General features: G+C 39.7%; 2 protein-coding genes across 2 annotated transcripts in view; both read left to right on the forward strand.

The window, feature by feature from the left end:
• Positions 1–807: 807 nt before the first annotated feature.
• LOC131343531 (centrosome-associated protein 350) lies at positions 808–12,055 on the forward strand. Its single transcript, XM_058375283.1, has 15 exons — positions 808–1,481; positions 2,068–2,162; positions 2,291–2,613; positions 2,704–2,810; positions 3,018–3,205; positions 5,392–5,473; positions 5,605–5,784; positions 5,997–6,076; positions 7,161–7,441; positions 8,870–10,587; positions 10,668–10,796; positions 10,894–11,136; positions 11,223–11,363; positions 11,536–11,661; positions 11,773–12,055. The coding sequence occupies exons 1-15, from the start codon at positions 1,323–1,325 to the stop codon at positions 11,926–11,928; spliced, it is 4,008 nt and encodes a 1,335-aa protein (XP_058231266.1). The 5' UTR covers positions 808–1,322; the 3' UTR covers positions 11,929–12,055.
• Positions 12,056–12,203: 148 nt separating this feature from the next.
• The window catches only part of qsox2 (quiescin Q6 sulfhydryl oxidase 2), a 15,611-nt gene continuing 9,388 nt past the window's right edge, over positions 12,204–18,426 (forward strand). The window contains exons 1-5 of the mRNA XM_058375285.1: positions 12,204–13,221; positions 15,500–15,600; positions 15,753–15,801; positions 15,914–16,019; positions 17,900–17,990. Of these exons, the coding sequence (XP_058231268.1) occupies positions 12,969–13,221; positions 15,500–15,600; positions 15,753–15,801; positions 15,914–16,019; positions 17,900–17,990 (600 nt within the window). The 5' untranslated portion in view covers positions 12,204–12,968. The remainder of the gene's footprint in view (positions 13,222–15,499; positions 15,601–15,752; positions 15,802–15,913; positions 16,020–17,899; positions 17,991–18,426) is intronic.

The following is an 18,426-nucleotide window of genomic DNA, read 5'->3' on the forward strand; positions in this document are numbered from 1 at the left end:
ATTTATGTATAGAATGAGAGTTTGTAAGACTATTCATGCTTTTCAACACCAGGAATATGTGGTGTGAGATAACACATGTTGAACCCACTTCACACCAAGATCATCCTCCACTTCAGCACATGTGTAGAGATGTATCTGAGGAAATTCCTCTCCAGCAGTCTGAGTCTCATATCCAAGGATCCCCACAAAGTAGTGCTCTGTCTCTTACCTCACTGATAAGGGCTAGCCCTATGGACCTGCTGAAAAGGGGCTCCCCAAAATCAAAGGCTCTTGAGAAACTGAGAGCAAAGATTAATCAGCAGAAACTGGAAACAATATCTTCAAGTCCAGTAACTGAGATGAAATGTCAAGATCACATGATCAGAAAAGTCTGCAGAGTGAGCAGCAAAGGTCTGTAATGTATCTGAGCTTTAGTGAGCACTAAATGAGCAATGACATCATCAAAGCTCTTATAAAATAGATATAAATACATCATGGACTGATAAATGAAATTATAATGTAATGTAGTGAATTGATTCCTTTGGCCAGGGGAAGAAATACAAATGGGTATACCTGTGTCTCGATGGAAGGACAACATAAACGCATCCTCAGGCAAAGACCACCAAATGAACCAAATCCTCAAAGGTGCTGCTCATAGAAAACGTAAGAAATTTCTCCAGTTGATGCTTCCTGTATCAATTTGCAATAATATCTGAATATAACTTATTTAAAACCTGCTTCAGCAACATGATATCTTATGTTAGAAGAGTGCAATAACACAAGGTTATAAATATTTCCTTCACGATTACATATAGAAGAGCATTATACATACATATCAGCTTGGAGAGATGCCCAGAAGCTTGTGAAAAAGGTCTTAGATTCCCAGGCCTCAGAGTCTCAGGACGACAACACCAAGAGTATGCTGCAGAATTCAGTGCTCTTATTGTGGTACACTACATTTACAACATATGAGTATCATAAGATCCGGCCTCTAATGTCCTAGATGTACAGTGTAAATCTTGCAAATCTTGCAAATCTTCATCGAGCTCTGTGTTTAATTTGCAGAGCACAAGGAAAAAGTCACACAGACGGATCACCAACAGATTCCAGCATTGAACACTCAAAGTGGTTCAAAACAAAGATCTAACGAACCGAATGTGATTGAGAAATCATGTCACCATCCCCGTAGAAATATTTCATGTCCACCTAACCAGGCAACAAACCCTTCTGGTAGTTGTGGTAAAAGCAATTCTGCATGGCACATATGTGTAAAAGGGAAGGAGAATGGAGGTCCTGCCAAACGTACAGTGCAGAGGCAAAATTCACAAGAAGTGCGTGAATACATGCATCAACAAATCCTTGAGAGGACAAGAAGGAAACGACAAATGAGGAGAAATGTGGAATTTGAGCAGGAGAGGAAGAGAAGGAGTATGCAGGCCATAGTGAAAAAACAAAAAGAAGCTCTCCACAGGACCAGGAAACAGCAGACACAACAGAATGGGGTATGTATTGAGATGTGTCTGGAATTAGTGCCCTGCAGCTTATTGAACACATGTTATAGCAATTATTTCCAATGCAGCAGTCCATTTAACTCAGCTGCATAGACCTCAGTTCAGCCCACTCTGAAGTTTTTCTATTACTTTTCTTTTGCTGTGTAATTTCAACCACACTTCACAGCACTGACTCGACGCCAGCACTTCTAATAACTATTATTCATGAATATAAGAACTGAATTGTAGTTGTCAAGGTACCTGCTGTTCGACTGAAACATTATTTCTTTTCTTTTCTTTTTTTCTGTTTTTTTAATACAGTTAGAAGTATCTAGCAGCTGTGGGATTTCTGTGCTACATTCCTGACTATGTACTCTTTACTGAGTTTACATTCATGTTTACTGAGGTTTTTAAATACACCATATTACAGGATGTTTTTTATAAGCCTATAACAATGACGGTCAGTGATGAAATGAGTCAATGAAATGAGTCCCATTGTGTGAATATTGCCAAAAGTGGAAAGCCAGAAGAGGCTTTCCATCCATTGTTTCATCTGAGTTGGCTCTGATGCTGTCTTTTATAACATTTCATTTCTTAGAAAAGTAAAAATGCTGACAAGGAACAATTTGTTACAAGTAGAAAGACTCTTGGACTGCAGCACAATGCACAATGTGCTGTTCTGGATGCATCCAGGTGAGGGCAGCATAATCTAGTATTAGGTTTCAATGCTTTTTTGTTTCAGAGAAAAGTCATAACCTGCCATATTTAATCATGCTATAATGCGTACAATTGCTTTTATTTGTGTGTTTTTGTTTATGTAGCAGAACTATGCAGATGGAGCTGTTTTCTGATGCCCAGGCGAAGAACAACAATCCTGTCTGCTTGGTCAATGTGAATAGGTCTTTGATTATCCAAGCTGAGGCTCAGAGATACAGAGCGGAAGCTCTCAAAAAGACAATTGCCTCTTTGGATGCACGCGTGGATAATGAGACTGTCCGGCTTGGCATCGATGGTCATAAAGAATTTCTGACCCACACAAGGCCCAGTGGTCATGAAACTGCAGACAGAAAAAAGAAAAAAATGAAGGAGTCTGTGTCCATTAATAGAAATGTTCCAATTAAGAAAGAAATAAAAATCAACGTAGGTAAGTGGTTAACATTGTAACATAACAACTCTTTAAAATGACAAATGAAAGCATGTGAGAAGTGAGTGAATGTCTGAATACCTATTGCAGATAAGCAAGCTTGTCCAGTGATGTGTGCACTACAAAGTAAACAGAGAACGATTCAGTGCACATCAGATCAAGGTGATGACACTGAAAGCACAGACTCTACAAGCAAGGTATGACAGAGGATAATAATGCATATTCTCAGTGGTGGGTTTCACTGATACAGTTGTCATGAAGTATGTGGTGCATACATCCTTTACCTTTACAATTTGCAGTTCACAAATAGCAGGTTGAGCTATAGCCTAATGTAGTACACCATACAGTTATACAGTCATTTATCCAACATAAATACTAGTTCATGCATTACCCGCTGTGTGCAGTGGAGTGAAATGAGTGGGATGTGCAGTCAGGGACAGTTCCAGTGCCACCTCTCGCTGGCACAGAGTCAGCAGTTTATCTGGGAAGAGGAGCTCAGGGCACGCCAGCTCAGTGCCCTCTTCAGACTCAGAAAGAAAGCACTGTGGGAGAGAACTCAGGCTGAGCTCACATGGCTGGAGCACTGTAAGAAGTGAGTGTCTTACAATAGTACAAATTCATATTAGACTTGTGTTGCTTTTCAAGTAAATATGTGAGAAGCGTTTACTCACACTTATTGATCATTTTATCAAGTACATCTACTATATAGGTCACTTTGTGCACAACTCATCAGTCTCTCTACCCCATCCATTAGTGCAAATGGACTACCTGGTAGTAGATTACAGGCTGTGATTCATTCTCTCAACACCCGTGACACTGCGAGGGTGACGGCGTAGTAGTGTATGCTGTTATGAATGTATCAGACGCAGCAGTTTCACTGAAAGTGTCACTGCTGGGTTGAGAAACATTCCAAGACAAATATATACAGCCAACAGCCATCTGTTGTCATAAACTGAACACTAACAAAGGGCTAGTGTACAATTAACACAAACTGGAACATGGAAAAAAGTGCTACAGTGGCCGGTGTGTGCACAGTGTTTATAAACCTATATAACACCGTTGAATTCTTGAATCTGGTTGGACAAAAGGTGATTAATTATGTATTAGTATGGCTCTAATAATAGTGCAAAATCACAGATTAAAAATGAGTTCTGTTATAGTTTCTATAGGAACAGCAACTTCACAAACTTAAACTATAACCCAATTGTAGTTGTAAATATTGATTGATATTGCTAATTTAGTGACGAGTGTGAAAGTGTACCTTGTTATAAAATAGCTACTAAAATTCATTTAGTAGCACGTTATTCATTAGCTTTTAGAAAAAGCCAGTCATGTTCAAATCCCTCCTACTGAACGTACTACATAGGCGATGCTATGAGTTTCCAATTCCAATTTTCCACTGGTCAGTGTGAAAGTGCAGCCAAGTTTAACAGTATTTTTAGTGGTTAAAGATTAAACTTAATCCATTTAACTTCCCAGGAAGTGCTACAATTCCACTCCTGCACTTGTAAAAGAGCTTTGGTCAGGTTTTATTGGATCTGGCATACTTAAGGTATGTTGTGGAACACTTTGTCAACTTGAAAGAATTTGCTTTCTCCAGTATAGAGTGTAAAGAGTGTGCGAGTTTGATATACAATCTGCAACAAATCTAGATCTTCTAATCTAACAAAATAATAGTAATAAGTGTCAATACCAACTAATTGACATAGGAAAGTTTACAGCATGATGGGCTTTGCAGTTTCTTTGTAACATGATAAGCAGCATTTTTTGTCCTATTTACATCAAGAGACAGGGATGCTGGGGAGGGAGGAACTATTTAAAATTAATCATAACATCAAGCATAACTATAAATGGAAAATAATATTTTGTGTCTTTCTATAATAAATTCCTCAGGCATAAGAGGATAACACACTTTGAATATGTTTTTTGGAAATAATCCTCTGCTTTACATCAGGCTGCATTACGCCACCCTGCTTTTTATTATTTTTCTATAACAGCACAACCTGTCACATTTGTTCTTTATGTAACAATGCTGCTTTGCCTGATACACTCAAAACCAGTGAGGCACACACTACTGTATCTGTGTAACTGTTGAAGTGAGAGTAGCTTTTTCATCGATGGATGAGGTAGAGGGGGTCTGATAAAATGTGCACCATTTGTAATTTCATGTGGCTTGTCAAATACTTTATGTAGCTCATGGATGGAAGCAAGTGATCAGATATGTAGCTCTTAAGCATGAGCAGGGGGTCAGATATGTAGCTCTTGGTCCCACACAACCGTATTTCAGAAAAGAAAAAAAAAACCTTTGGCTGAGGCCAAACTCACTTATGGTTTAAATCTGACTACAGATGCAGCTATGACTATTTGGAGCACTAAAGTGATAAAGACTGGGGCATTGAGTTACACCCTACTGCAAAGTGAACAATATGGTAGGTGTGGTGTAGAGCAGTATTGAGCATTTACAGCATTCAGCAGAAGCCCATATCCAGGGGGACATTTATTTCATTTATTCAACTCACAGTTGGGTTAAGGGCCTCACAGAGGGGCCCAACAGTGGTAGCTTGGTGGTGCTGAGATTTGAACTCATGATCTTCCAATCTTATTACAAGTCCCTATCACACATCAACAAAAACATTTCCAACTTGGAGTCATGCCGACATATGCCTTGGAACATATGATTTTGTCTCTGTTGGTTGTACATACATATACTGTACATTTGTTACTTAAATCACTGTCATAAGCCTTATTTTATAATATGGTTTATTTTATCTCTATCAGGAATGCTCTATCAGAGGAGGATTCTGTGACTCAAATCAAGAGGAAGCAGGAAGAAGTTTTAAAAAGACTGAGATGTGAGGAGGTAATGTAATTTTTAAAATTGGTTAAAAAAAAAGCTTACCATTGTAGACTGTAGAAAGAGTTGTGCATTATAGATTATTTCAACTGTGTATTTTCCATAAATTTCATAAATGCCATATCATTTATTACCAGGCGGAGATCCACCACTGGCGCAATGTATATAAATGTGGACAGCAACAGCGTCATCTCTTGCTTTACCATCACAGTGACATCCTAGACATCAAGAAGTCAACTGCTCACATTCGACAAATGCTAGAGAACCAGGCCATGACTGACACTGATTCCAGGCCCACAGACATGGCTTCAGTACCGGTAACTACTATGCATCTCCCTGCCTTCAGCTGACATCCTGCCCACCAGGCAGTGCCTCTCTATTAATAATTGTCCTTATATAAAAGTCCATAAGAGCTATCACTGTAGTGGGGGAAGGATTTGAGTAGGAGAGCTGGATTTTACCCATCATTTATCCATAGTTCTCAGGTGTCGCTTTACAACCATGCTGTGTTATTTCTTATTTTCTGCAGGAGGGAAAAAGTTTAATCACAAAGCCTGGGATTAAACCAGCTGCCAGAGGCGAAGATAAGCTGCCAAGCAAGCAGGGGGGGCAAGTGTTGCCATTCACTTCTACTGTCATGCATTAAACAGAGGAGAGCTGTTTAGCATTGTTTTACACTGGCCACTAAAGTCCATTCTGGTTTGACGTGCAACCTCTTAGGGATTTATGAAATACTGCAGTGCAGCATTTAGCACACACCAGGGCTGTGAAGCATGACACACATCACTAAGCAATTTTTTGAAGCATAAGCCTGCAGCACAGGACGGGAATATCATGAGCTTGTTGTCTTAGGTGTGCACTGTACTCTATCACTGTTACAATGCACCACTCAGTGTAATTACTCTAAGTAATGGAGGGAAGCAGAGAGAAAGCGAGAGAGAGAGAGTACAGAGAGGGATGGATGGGAGAGGCAGAATCACTAGAGAGAGAGAGAGAGAGGACAGAGAGAGAGAGAGAGAGAGAGAGAGTGAGTGTGTGTGTGTAAGAGAGAGAGAGAGTGTGTGTATGTGTGTGTGAGAGAGAGAGAGAGAGAGAGAGAGAGAGAGAAAGTGTGTGTGTGTGTGTGTGAGAGAGAGAGAGAGAGAGAGAGAGAGAAGAGGATATTGAATAGGAAAGGAGGGCACGGCTGAAGAGCGGGATGCAGGCTGCTTTATGCTGCTCTTCCAGCTCACACTAAGATAGGACTGCAAGTGGTGATTTGGGGAGTGGCTACAGTTTCTCACTGGGGATCCTGAAGGAGGATAGTCTAATGTACCTCGATCTGTTAGATTCTGTGGCTCTATCATGCCACTATGCCAGCCATGAACAGGCCAGGGTAGGTATAAGCCATTACAGTCTCTTTTTTCTATCTGCCTCTCTCTTTTGCATGCAAGGCCTGAGTGTCTTTATATTACATAATGAAGACATGTGACTTGAAAACTAATACTGGTGGAAAAAAGACATCAGGGATTCCACCAGAGTGCAATGCATTTCTGAGAAGATCAATGCTCTCTTTCATGTGGGATGATGAAGCGGTTTTATGTGATTCTTGTGCCGAGAAGCTGATCCTGCTGCAACATGAAGCCATCAGAATATGGCCTAGGCTGACCTTAAGTCAACAGACTGAAAGCTAACTTTATCTTTGTTTCCACAGGTTTCTTACTAAAGCAGGCCTGAGGAGACTTCTAACAGCAGACGAGGTATGGAGTCTTGGGAGGAAGAGAAGTTTGGGAGAACATAATATCCCAACAGAGCAGGAGATCCTTCAGACACCAGGGTCCAAAGATTCAGGTGACCCAAAATGTTTTTCAGCATACAGCCATCGAAGCAAGCCATGCCATAACACCAGCACTGAGAGAAAAGTAAAAAGAGAGGATGGAAAACCTCCACATAAGCAGGAACCACTGAAGGCAAACTCTAAACCTCATGGTTACGGTGGGTCAGGTTTTCTTCTTTAATATAGCTTTAGCATGTTCTACAATTCTTCTTTTTTATCACAACAGAGAAAGCTGGTAGCTCTTTGGTTTTTGTTTAACATCAACACAAAATCATTGTTGAGGCAGTTGTAATTCATTGTCAGTGGTGATGTACAGTGTATGTCCAGCATTTTTGCTGACTCATGCTCTTGGCTGAATGATTCGGCCGTTAGTTATATACTGTGGTATTGTGGCGCATCAATACAGTTAATTCCTGAATTATTGGTAGCTTTCAAGAAAATTGAAAATATAAATATTTAATATAAATAAAACATAGACAAATATAGACTTGAGTAGGAGGCACAGTATTCTTTTTTGGGGATCCCAAAGGACAAAAAATAACAAAAAAAGTACAAGTGGGAGGTTGTTATTTTCATGCAGGTGGTCAGCTTGTGGAATAAACAAAATCCATGTTCATTAACATGAGCATATAGCACTGAGTAATGACTTTACAGTTCATTCATTCATCCTTAGTTACTGCCTGTTCTGGATTGCAGTGGTTTATATTAGCCTCCAGCTTAGTTTACATTTTGGGTAATAGAACCAGCTAAGAAGTTTTTTCCCATGGTTCAGGTGCATAGTATTTTTTTATATTTTATTAAGAAAACACCGTTTAAAACTCAAATACAGACAAAGACACGAGTGTACTATACATACAAAAGTTTGTGGACATCTATCACACTAATGTTATTCAGATTTAGTTGCTCCATTGCTGTTATAATAACCTCCTCCACTCTTCTTTCACTAAATTTTGGAGTGATGCTATGGGAATTTGCACCAATTCAGCCACAAATGAGGTTAGGCTTCGATGTGAAGGAGGCCTAGGGTGCAGTCAGGGTTTAATTAATCCCAAAGGTGTTCAGTAGTGTTTAGGTCAGGAATCTGGGCAGGACCTGTGATCTTCCTGTGCAGGACACCCGTTTTTCCACACCTGCATGAGTTTATGCTTTGTCCACAGGGGCATTGTCATGCTGGAACATGTTTGGGCCACATGATTGGGTAAACTCTAATGCTACAGTACACATAAACTGAATCTAGAAATGTACTTTCAAACAAAAGTGAGAACATGTGAGATCTTCACAAGACCGCCAGCCAGAAAGACTTCATTAAACATGCAGATTATGTTCATGGCCAAAAGTTTTCATCTGACCACAAGACATTTTCATTTTGTGGTTCAACAGATGTTCAAAGTTCTGACAAAATACCATTATTAAAAGGATCCCCTAATATTTCTGAGAAATATTTTCTCCAGTTGGTTAAGTAAAAGTATTGAAAAAATGTTTGTTATATATTTTTTACACATTTTTGCATGCTGACTGTATTTGCATATTCAATTAATTATAGACACCTATGGTATTTTACTTGAGTTACGTGTTTGTCCTTACAGAGCCCAAGCCTGCAAAAAAGGTCAGGAACCCTCATCCTAAGGTGAGCCCAACAAAAAGCACTGAAATACTCTCAAGAGAAAAAGTCCACTGGAAGCCTTTAAAGGATGTGCATCATTTCACATCAGAACACAGCCAGCCTAGCTGTGGAACATCTGACAATGCCCCCATTGTGTCCTGTTTGTCGTCTGACATAGAGGAAGATCTGCCCTATGATTATGAAGATTTCCAGCAAAAACCTGGAGAGGAAACAGAAGCAAGGTTTCAAGAGAAACTGAAGCCACATTCCTCTTCTTTTGAAATGACTGTAGACTGTGGTGAGGTAATAACTGACAATCTGACTCTTAATGTACAGAACAGCCATCGGTCACAAAGTGTGGTATTCAACAATAATCATGAGATTTGTGATGTGTCCAGGAAGTCAGACACAGCTTATACTCAGACACATGAGATTGATTTAGTCTCCCAGATCTCTGAAAATCTGAAGTGGCAGAACATAAAAGATTCACTGATAGATAAACCACTTGTTACAAATTCAGTCCTCACTGTAAGAAGTGATATAAAAGAGACTGACAGCCCGTCTTGTGATGATAGCCTTTCTGAGGCAGAAGATAAATCAGAACCATTTTCCCTCCAGAGTGAAGGACTGGTCTGGTCTGAAGAAGAGAAGGATGTTCACAGTGAAGAGAAATCTGAAGTAGGCACATTTGCTTTAGTCTTTGCCGAAAAGTGTACTGTAATCCCAGAATCACCTCCATGTTGCCATCAGTTCAACAATAAACATTGGGAAGTGGATCCTTGTGGTCTGCTTCATTATGAAAAGCAAATCACAGCAGAATCCAACCTGTCAGAGATCCTCTCGCCTGTAGATGAGGTCTTGTCATATGGAAGTGCTGAGCTTCCTCCGTCTCTTAAAGGAGGAGGTGGCCCAGGACTAGATATCAACAGTTTAGCACCTCCTTCACCTGCCTTTGAGATTATTACATGGACTAGTGAAGAGGACCTTCCAGCTCCACCTGAATTTCTTGAAGACACTTCCATAAATAGCGAGAACATACCTCCTCTTCCTGTGGACTTGTCTTGTAAGAGAGATACAGAGAGGCCAAGTGAGACCAACGTTAATAATGATGCTAACACTGAAGATTTATGTCAGATGCTTCATTCTGCAGAGCAGGATCAGGATGACGAGGGTTCTGCATATACCAGCTCTCTTCCTGTAGATGACAGTAAAGAAAGCCAAGATCCTTTGTCCTCTTTTAACATTGGAGACAGGGTTCTTGTCTGCAACTCAAGACCAGGAGTTCTTAAATATAAGGGATATACTACTTTTGCTGATGGCTTCTGGGCTGGAGTTGCACTTGATATACCCAATGGAAATCACAATGGAACATTCAGAGGTGTAAAGTATTTTACATGTCAGAAGAGCTGTGGGGTTCTGGTCAGAGCCGAGGACATTTCTCATCTGCATAGAGAGTATTGTAATGATGCAGATATAGGCATGGACGAAGATACATTCTCGGATGAGGATCCCCCCAATTACCAAGATGGGGAAAATGGGAATAAACCCTCTGGGAAGGGGCAAAGAAGGCAAAGTGGCAGACACCGCTCTCCTGGACATGGTTCATCTGCACCAAAACAGACATCCCAACAGGAGCCATGTGAAAATGATGAAGCCCCAGATAATAAGTTGCCAACATCCAGTGAAAGAACACCAGTAAATGTGAGCCATAAACACTAAATAAAATACTTGATTTCATCTTTTGAATAGACTTTTTTTGATTATTAAACATTTTATTTTAGATCGATTGTATGGGCCATCTGGAAGACTCCGAAGCTCTGATAGAGAGGTTAACAGAAGAGATTTTTATAGATGCTTTAAAGAATATACAGGAAACAGGATCAACACATGACAGTAAATCAATGGAAATTGTAAGCACCCAATTTTATGCTTCAGTAGAACTGGACACAGGCCATACTTTTTCAGAATTACCACATTTCTTACAATGTTTTCTTTTTTGAACCTCAGAGTTTTAAGAAAAAAGAAGCTGGCAATGTGATTAACAAACCACGTCTCATGGATAAGTGGCAGCAGGTCTATCCAGTAACTCCACCGCAGATACGGGTGAAACCTCATGAACAGAGCATTGTGTACAGACTAGTTGATGAAACGGTTGAGACCCTGTGTGGCCAGGAAAATAGAAGTGCACTTGATGTTGGTGAAACACCAAACTACTTGGTAGATGATGAAAGCCGCAAAAACTACAGGCAGGTGAGTCATGTCTACTTGATTTAAACTGCTGGCAATCTGTAGGACTCTCATGTGTGTATTTTCCTGTCATTCTGGATTCATGTCAGGTCCTTTTCCAGTTAGCATCTGATATTCTGAACAAGATTTGTGCTGATATATTGGAAATGAGTAGAACTTCGCAGAAAACAGTGGATAAATCAATGGTCTCACTTGTACAGACAAGACAAATTTCAGTTAAACTTTTAAAGGTAAGACCAGATATAAAGGTTTTAAGTGTGCCATTATCAAGAAAGTGTTTATTTTTAATCATTGTTTAAAATTAAATAATTTTTTAATACTTAATTTAAATTTTAATGATATCAGAATAGGCACTGAAATATAGAAACACTGAATAGTGAAATATATCTACATTTGATCCAGGATGCAGTGAAAAGGGAAATACAGAAAATGCTTAACTTGGATCAAACTGATCAAGAAATGACCGAGATGCTGCAAACGCTATGCAAATACTGGTATGCTAAGAGGGACAGAGTGGACTACATGCTGGTTCGTACAATGAATATTTTTTTAAAAATTGTTATGAAGAATTTGTTATTTCTGTAGCCTATTATGTACTCTTGATTGTTATCGATAATGCGTAAATTGTATCTTTCGTAGATTCAGGAGCTTCACAATGAGGAGAAGGAGTGGGTGGATTACAGTAATGACCAGATCACTGTGAAAATGCGACTGGCCAATGAGATTTTCAACTTTCTTCTGGATGACACTATATCAGTTCTTAACCATATATATAGCAGACAACAAACAATATAGATTTGGCATCCTTATCCTTATGTCTTTTGGAAAATTACAAACTTTGTCATATCTTGACTTTTTGATTTAGGCCAATTCTTTGTATAATTTTAAAATAGAAACCAAATAAAGGGAAAGTGTGTTTATATATGTATGTATGATAGAATGTTAATTTGTGATTTTGATGTTATAGGTAATAGATTTATCATTGCAATTTTAGTAGTCTTTCTAGAGTTTTGCATGTGTTTGTGAGGGATTCTTCTGGGTTTCCCAGTTTCTTCTCCAAAAAAATAAGACAGTTTATGGATTGGCTACTCTACATCGGCACTAGATTTGAATGAATGTGTACATGTGTACGCCCTGCAGTAGATCGTTATCCCATCCAGTGTGTCCCCACCTCATGCACAGTACCCCAGCTCCAAATCCCCCACAACCCTGACCAGAATAAAGCCTGGCCCAGAGGATATCTTTGACTCCTCCCAGCTCTAGTGACCCCATGTCAATACTGAGCTTGGGTTATAGGCTATTGTCTGTTTGTAGTTTCTGTTTAATTTTTCCCCAGTCTGGGTACCTTTAAAAAAACCTTTAGGTTTTTTAGGTTTCCTCCCAAAACATGCCACTGGTTGTGCTATAATGCCTCTAGACGTGAAGAGAAGTGTGTTAATGTGAGTATGCCTAGTGACCTGGTGTCAGGTCCAGGGTGAATTCTCACCTCGCATCCAGTGACCATGTGGATCTGGGACCAACTTATTATAAGCATAATGCGTATGCAAAAAAAAAATAAAACATAATAATAATTATAGTGTGCACTGCAAAAACATTTTAGTTATTTTAAAGTATACAACAATTTCGTTGTGCAATGCAGAGCGAGGATGCTCAATTATTTAAGCCGTCTTTCCCGAAGATGCGTCACTCGAGCGCAGGTGGTTGGCGGAGGCCCTGCGCGGAATCAACGCAATATTGATGCCCTCGAAGGCACCCGTGGCGCTTTCCTACTAGGTAGCTGTTTGACCGTAGAAGAATTGTAGCTTATGTAGTGGCAGTGCTCTGCCTCGGGCTACATGGCTGTGGATTCGTTTCGAATGGCAGTGCCTCATTCCTTACATGTTTTTCTTTTCATGGCCATACTTCAGCATGGCCAAGCTGGTCGGTTATACACTGAAGAAGACCCGCTAGTCATTCTGACCAGTGACACTCTGAAGCAAACCCTGTTCAACTCTTCCACAGCCTGGCTGGTTCAGTTTTACTCATCGTGGTGCGGACACTGCATCCAGTACTCACCCACATGGAAAGCGCTAGCGGGAGATGTAAAAGGTAGGAGGGAGGACAGCTAAGGTACAGATTATCTAACTAAATGCTTTAGCCATCATTAGATTTCCTCCTGCACGTAGCTTTCGCTCGCTTGCCTACGAAAAGTAAGGTAAAGCTAACGAGCTAATGAGCTACGTTAGCGTCTGGCCAGAACCATGAACTTACAGGAAATACCGGTTTATGATTATTAAACCTTATCTAACAGTAAGAGCTAAATTCCTACAGCTTCTTATTCCTGTCTTAAACTGTGTAATTTCTGTTTTGTCAAGGAAATGCTCAAGGAAATGAATGCAGTGTCGTGTCACAGCATGGCTGTTGCTGTTGTTGTTGTTGTTATTATTAATATTATTATTATTGCTATTATTCAGCACATGTAAACATCCTCTCTAGTGATCAAGCCCTTGTTTGTACAGCTGCTTCACAGCTGCTGAGTTTCTGTGTATATAATGATATTTTGTTCATTTGGTCAAGCATATTAATCTTCTCTTGTAAATTCAGGGTCGTGTTGAACATTGAAGAGTCTGATCTGATAATCTGTGAAATGTTACAGTCCTGAACATGCCAGAGTTAACAGCTGCAACTTCAGGAAGCAAGCTGAAACAAACCTGGAACTGAAACTTGCCTTCCAGGCACGAATGTGTGCAAACCTCAGACCTCCCTTTGTTTGCCAGTTTACTTAACAGTTACTGAGCCGATTGTCAGGATGAGAGCAGATTCAGTAAGCAGCTTGGAGAAATCAGAAAGCATGCCATCATGCATCCTGAGTGCTCTCTTTGGATGAATAATTGACTTAACAGCCCCGTGCTAATTAGACTGTCTAAAATGCAGAGTCAGACTGTACCATTTACCCAGGCCACCCTCAGGAGTCATCATGTTCAGTGCAGCGGTAGGTGATGAAGCTATAAAGGTCTCTAGTTTAACACGTCATCCCAAAAGTGGATTCATCTGTTTACAAGTCACTAAAATTAGAGAAGGGGATTTTTTTTTAAAAGCTTGCTTCATCTCAGCTGGATGCTTTTAGATCTGTAGCTAAGAGCTGTTTTCGTAATCATATAGACTTTGCTGAGCATGTTCACGGATTCCTACTCATAATATCATATAGTATAGAGTTATAGAAGAGTAATGGTTTATAATCTCACTGTCTGGTGTCACTCAGACCCCAGAGGATTAGTTCTCCATCGAGTCTGGCTCCTCTCAGGGTTTCTTCCTCCTGTGATTTCAGGGCAGTTTTACTTGCCACCACTGCCTCTGTCTTCCTCATTAGGGATCTAAAGCTATATCTGCATTTCTTTAAACTTGCTATAAAAATGTTTTTTCTAAGTTGCTGTCTATCGTTAAATAAATCAAATAAAAATTGAAATTGTCCTACTGTCCAGATTCTTGTTTCTGTTCATAAGCAGTTTCCTGTCATTGGGATATTAAACTCCTAACCCCGTGAGTTACAAACCCGCCACCCGACGACATTTTTAAGAGGTAGGGAGAGCTGAAGTGTCAGTAAGAGGGAATACTTTTGATATTTCGGGCGACTAATGGAACCCAGGCATTTGAACTGTTGAATGCATTAAGTCTGGTTTTGTTGGCACAAGCTGTCGGTCTGGTGGCTCGGGAGTGGCTGCCTACCAGCTGTTCCCCTTACAATAGGGGTCGCACAATACCATTGTGCTGTGTTGACCCTGACGTGCATTCCCCCACATGACCCAAAACACACTGAGCCCCTCCAGCAGGTGAAGAATAATTCAGCAGGTCTGGCGAAGGGGGTTTCTCAGTGGGGGTGTTCCAGGAGACTCAGTGTGATGCCCTCCATCTTTCCTTTTCTCAACTTCTGAAACACTTCAACTTCTGCAGCCTCTTTTTTATTATTTTAACAGTTTTCTGGCCAGACCCCCCCCATCTGCTTCTTTTATGTTTTGTTTTAATTGATTCTTTTCATCTGTTAGGCTCTGCATAGGTTCTGTATTGCTTTCTGTGGTTACAGATGGTGCAGGAAACTGAATGTGTGTCTCATCATTCAGGAATTAAGCTATTCTCCAGCCCACTATACAACAAAACACAAATAAAACCATAGTGTGTCTGGAGTGCAAATCTCCAGCCATGATAATTATATAATAACAGTAATAATTATATTATGATTGGATACGTGGAGCACACCACACACGCTATGATTAACTGTGGGCTGTTTTTAACAGGTGGAGAAGTGGTGTGTACTTTGGCATGTGGAGGTGATACTTTATCTAGTACACTTTATCTGCTGTTGTGTGAATTGAATTTGTTTCCACCACAGACTGGTCTCAAGCTATCCGTATCGGAGTTCTGGACTGTGCACATGAGAAGAACTTTGACGTTTGTAAAGAGTTCAGCATCCACTTCTACCCTACATTTCGGGTATATGTTGTAATTAAATAATAGTCTTTTTTTTTTTTTAATTAAGCCACAAATGTGCTAACATACACCATCCCTGTTATAGTTAAGAACACATATTTCTTCTTGTCCTCATTATTCTGGATTTAAAAATATCTTAATATTTTCTTCCCTAGTATTTCAAAGCACATAGTACTACTTTTGACATTGGAAAGACAAATCGAGGTGGGACTGATTCCTGGTTACTAATAATTCCAGATATGTTGATTTCATTTAATTAAAACGTGTTTATTTATTGTTGGTTAAGCTCTGATTTTTTTTTTTTGCCTACCATTAGGAGCTGATCGAGAGATTCAGACAGTAAGACAGCTGATGGTAAACTTTGTCCAAAACCACACAAGGCAAGACTGGCCTGCTGGCTGCCCTCCACTGGAACCTGCCAGGTCTGTTCACCTGCACACGGAGCAAAGCAGAAATACCCTGAGATTTAGAAATGTTGCTTCTGTTGGTGGAAACCAGTGAAATTGGTAGAAATGTTCAAATGCAATTGAGCAAAACTACAACTAATGTATGTGCCTGAAAACGTTACAGAACCGGTACACAAGAAACTGACTTGCAAAAAATGGACAAGCATGCATTTAGTTAGCAATGGCTAACAGAGCATGTTTGTGTGTTTCCCTATATTCAGATTCATCCAACACAAAATACAGAGAACACAGTTTTGTGCTCTGCAGTGTATCTACAGTTTGCAACGTGTTGAAAGAGCAACCTGTTTTCCTTCAGCCCAAATGACTATGTGCCTGGTTTGTTCTGAAAGTTATGTGCTGCTTATGGTGCAGAAAATGAGCACAGTTATGCCATGCTGGCAGCGATGCACAGGCAGAATGCTGGCAGGATCAGGCAGACACGGGCAACAACTAACCAGCTGACGTTAGAGGAAAGACAAGCTCTTGAAGGTGAAAGGGTGTGCTGTTTTATCTGGTACTCAGTGAACCAGAATGCTTGGGCTAAAATCCCAAACAGCATACAACTATACAATTAGTATGTCAGTATACCATCTGTGTCATTTATTTTTAGGCATACTATTTAGCACATAGTATGCAGTTTGGGGTGTAGCCCAGAATTATCGCTTAAAAACTGTATTACTTGGCTCTCTTCTGTGTCCACATTACATTACAAAATGTTCCTCCACAAGTAGCTGACAAAAGAGAGAGAAGTTTTTGTATCTTACATCCAGACGCTTTAAGATCAGTTGGTCTAAGGTGCGTCTGCAGAGCGACACTGAGTGAGACCTAATATGTAGGTGCTTCTGTGTTTTGTGTCCGGTTCACAGTAGCTGTACATGAATAGATATAATTTATATCAGTTACTTATCACAGTCTTGTGTTTTTTATGCTTAGTAGATGTTCATTAACAAGAGCTAGATTGCAGACGTCAGTGTCGAGGTGCCTGTCAGATGGTTAAAGCATAGAAACTGCAGCAGAAACTTTGACATTGAGAAGAGTTGGTGTTGGTTTGCATTCAGCAGCCATATGGTAAACCTGAGGCAGGTGCAATAAGAAAGTGGAGTAAAGAGTAAATAATTAATAAAGACGTGCTGAATGAAGCTTGTTTGGTAAATAAAAAGAAAATAGATATCCCAGTTGTCTGGAATTGGTTAGAGTTTAAATATGCTGCAGTTCTGACCCCTTTATCCAGGTTTGGATAGCCTGCTTCTGCCTATTGTTTTATTGCACAGTAACACTTTCCTTTTATGTCATACTATTTCATGCCATGCTAACACAGAGTTTTCATTTTCAGTTCCTCCTGAAAAACATTTCATAAAATACTGTGGAAATTTTCCAGATTTAAGCAGTCTGTGCACATAAATTCATTTACACCAAAGGATTAGATCTTAAAAGAGTGTATAAATGAAGGAGACTCTACAAATTCAGACGTTTATTAGATTTAAGGAAGTTTTCTTTGTTTTTGGTTTTTTTTTTTTGATTCGTTGCAGCTTTTATGACAAATGAAAAATCTGTGTGTTACTAAATTTTGTAATGTCCAGTAGTGCTAGATTACAATTAAACTAGATTACAATTGAATGAAATTGTTTGTATTGTTATTATAAAATGTGCCTTCCCGAATTGTGGAAATTATTATTTATTATGTAACTTCTGGCTAAATAGCCCACACTTCGCATCTATACACGACTATTGCTGATTTGCTTTTGCTCAGTTAGGAATTACTGCATCTCCTCTATCTCTGCAGTGTTAACATTTAGTCCATTATTCAGTAATGAGGGGACTGTCATCCACTGTTGTTGTTCTTGTCCCTTTTATAGGACGGAGAACATTCAGTCTTTGATTGGATTGAAATCAGATCACTACACTGCAGTTATCATAGAGGATGCAGAATCTTACATTGGAAGAGAGGTATGTGCAATGACACCAGTCAGTTTTTCTTACCGTCAGATGATGAAACAGAATTGCAACTATAAATGATATAGCCTGAGCTGAAAAGAAAGAATTAACACCTGTGAACTCTCAAGCCCTTCTCTGCTGGTCTGAAAATCTCTCTGTGTTTGGGTATATTATGTGAATGTCACTGAAAACTAAATAGTGGATGTATTTACATAGGCAGAAATATTTTCAGGCATGAATTTAAACTCTTCCTGTCACAGCCTCAGTAATGGTAGATTGATTAAATGGCAATATAAATTACGATAATCATACTCAGCAGCCAATCAGATGGTTTTATGTAATCATCTGCAGTGTGTTAACATTCAGATATACAGTCGCTTCTTCATCCAAATGTTTTTCATTGAAACTAAGGGGCCCCAAACTTATGCCATCATGACAGTGCCCCTGT

This window comes from Hemibagrus wyckioides, linkage group LG22 (genome assembly GCF_019097595.1).
Source record: "Hemibagrus wyckioides isolate EC202008001 linkage group LG22, SWU_Hwy_1.0, whole genome shotgun sequence".
NCBI lineage: Eukaryota > Metazoa > Chordata > Actinopteri > Siluriformes > Bagridae > Hemibagrus > Hemibagrus wyckioides.

Excerpts from the sequence above, each read along its gene's own strand:
- LOC131343531 (XM_058375283.1), top strand. The coding sequence starts at position 1,323 with ATGCATCAACAAATCCTTGAGAGGACAAGAAGGAAACGACAAATGAGG. Across the intron at positions 2,163-2,290 it reads GCTGTTCTGGATGCATCCAG|CAGAACTATGCAGATGGAGC; the intron begins GTGAGGGCAGCA and ends TTGTTTATGTAG. Across the intron at positions 11,364-11,535 it reads TTTCAGTTAAACTTTTAAAG|GATGCAGTGAAAAGGGAAAT; the intron begins GTAAGACCAGAT and ends CATTTGATCCAG.